Source organism: Sphaeroforma arctica (assembly GCF_001186125.1).
Source record: "Sphaeroforma arctica JP610 unplaced genomic scaffold supercont1.1124, whole genome shotgun sequence".
Classification (NCBI taxonomy): Eukaryota; class Ichthyosporea; order Ichthyophonida; genus Sphaeroforma; species Sphaeroforma arctica.
The window spans coordinates 19679-22130 of record NW_014039434.1 but is presented as its reverse complement, the minus strand read 5'-3'; the positions used below and the strand labels follow the sequence as shown (position 1 = coordinate 22130).

General features: G+C 45.1%; 1 protein-coding gene across 1 annotated transcript in view; it reads right to left on the bottom strand.

Moving 5' to 3' along the window:
- Nucleotides 1–252: 252 nt before the first annotated feature.
- Nucleotides 253–2452, bottom strand: part of SARC_10062 (hypothetical protein) — a gene marked incomplete at its 3' end in the record, with an annotated part of 4072 nt that continues 1872 nt past the window's right edge. The window contains exons 3-7 of the mRNA XM_014295905.1: nt 2155–2258; nt 1831–1989; nt 1233–1312; nt 598–673; nt 253–415 (exon numbers count right to left, since the gene is read on the bottom strand). Coding sequence (XP_014151380.1) covers nt 253–415; nt 598–673; nt 1233–1312; nt 1831–1989; nt 2155–2258 — 582 coding nt within the window. The remainder of the gene's footprint in view (nt 416–597; nt 674–1232; nt 1313–1830; nt 1990–2154; nt 2259–2452) is intronic.

Here is a 2452-nt window from a genome sequence, read left to right as displayed (position 1 = left end):
ATATATATATGTGTGTGTGTGTGTGTGTGTGTGTGCGTGTTTGTGTGTGTGTATGTGTATCTGTACGTATATATACACACATACAGAATTGAGTGTGTGGGGATGCGATTGCGTAGACAGACATAATCATATGTCACTACATTTTGATATAAAAACAATTCTGTGCTCATTATTGTACCTATATTAATATCCCTCCTATATTATACCTCCACTATTACATCTACATTAATACACCTACATAAATACACCTACCTTCTAGTGAGCGTATGAGACATGAATTGATCTTTGTCTGCAGCGTCTGTGCAATGGCGTTCTTCTCGTCCGTCACTGAGGCTGTGATGGCGAAGTAGCCCTCCACCGCAGGCACCACAGATGTGTTAAAGTACGTGGTTAACACGTGGAAGACATAGTTCACCTGTCAGTGCACGAGTACAAGTGTCACAAGTGTCAGCCATTCAGTACGTGTCATGCACTGAAACGTGGAAGACATAGTTCACCTGTCAGTGCACACAAGTGTCAGCCATTGTCATGCACTGACACGTGGAAGATATAGTCCACCTGTCAGACCCACTTAACAGCACTCACACGGCTCGTTACCTTGGAGATGGTTTCAAAGACATCCAGGGCCGGCGTACTCCTCATAGGCCCATGGATCATCAATTTGGACAGCGATCTGTGCGGTGGCAGGTACGTAGAGACAAGGCTGTGTCAACGCTTTACCCGTGGCACAAACAGTGGTGTGGTGCAAACGACTGAGATGCACAATAAACGCTAACTGTTACGTGTTAGGTGAGGGATGGTGTGCACAGGCAGCGTATGCGGAACACGCCCAACTGTATCAGTGCGTGACGTGAGTGGGTCCTACGCCTCCTCCACGTTGCTGTAACCATGGCAACGACAGGTGTCACGAGAACAAGGTATATGAAGAAGTATAGGATTCACACACAAGGAAGAGAGTATATGACCCCTCGTCCCAACGATGGTACATTTGGTTTTTTTTGTGTTTTAAGGGTTTAGGATGTGGCTGAAGTATCAGGTTGGTCGTCGATAGGCAATTGGGTTATATATTTTAGGGTTTAGGGTTTATAAAGAGACGTCACAAAGAGACGTCAGAAGTACAATCCACTATGTGCCGAACATATGCATCACACGTGAATGGTATAGACGTTTGGAAGGACCATTTTAGGAAGGGCGGTGATTCTAATGCGCGAAGTGAGATGGAGGTCACTTACACATCCAGGGCATAGTCCAAATGCTGCACACACAAGAACTTGAGCAGCAGATCCACTATGCGCTCTATATTCTCAGCAATCTGTAGGCGAGAAAGGAAGGGCCATTGCGTATGAATATACACAATCAGTGAGGAAAAGAAGCAGAACATACTAGTTACGGGTGCATGCATACAACCAATGTGACCCATAGTCCCATTCATACTAGTATCAGGTGCATGCATACAACCAATGTGTCCCATAGTCCCATTCATACCAGTAACAGGTGCATGCATACAACCAATGTGTCCCATAGTCCCATTCATACCAGTAATAGGTGCATGCTTACAACCAATGTGTCCCATAGTCCCATTCATACTAGTAATAGGTGCATGCGTACAACCAATGTGTCACATAGTCCCATTCATACTAGTAACAGGTGCATGCATACAACCAATGTGTCCCTTAGTCCCATTCATACTAGAAACAGGTGCATGCTTACAACCAATGTGTCCCATAGTCCCATTCATACCAGTAAAAGGTGCAAGCATACAACCAATGTGTCCCATAGTCCCATTCATACTAGTAACAGGTGCATGGCACGTGATGGCTAGCGCATTACCTGTTCGGGTGGTGACAGTTGCTTGGCCCGTTGCAGCGCCTCCTTGTTTTCGTAGATGAAGGTGAGCGCAAGCTCTGAACTCACAGGCACACCTGACACCTCCTCATTCTCTTTAGACACGGTCAGCGAATCAAACATCCGCCCCATCAGATTAGTACTCTGAAACAACGAACAAACAAGAGAATGTGGGGATGAGTGAGCGCCCAGAGTGAGATGTACTACAACTACTATCAGATGAGCCGATGTGTATGTATATACACTCATACAGATACATAAACGTCTACATCACCACTCCCATCCTCGTAAGCGTACGAATTATCATACCGGGTTGTTAGTGGGCTTCATGTGACCGATGGATGTGTAGTATTGGTTGAGCTGTTCAATATATGACACCCGCAGCGACCTGATCTCATTGCGGATATACACATCTGCGAATACAAAACAAGTTAAATCAATGGCAGTGGGTGTAAGTGGGTGCACACTAGTGCGTTGTGCTGTAACGAAGCACAACCAACCGCCTGTCTCGAAACAGCGCACTATGCTGGAGGTGAGGAGGTATATGAATGTGCAGATATGTATTTATATGTATGCATATGTATGTATATATATATATATATATATA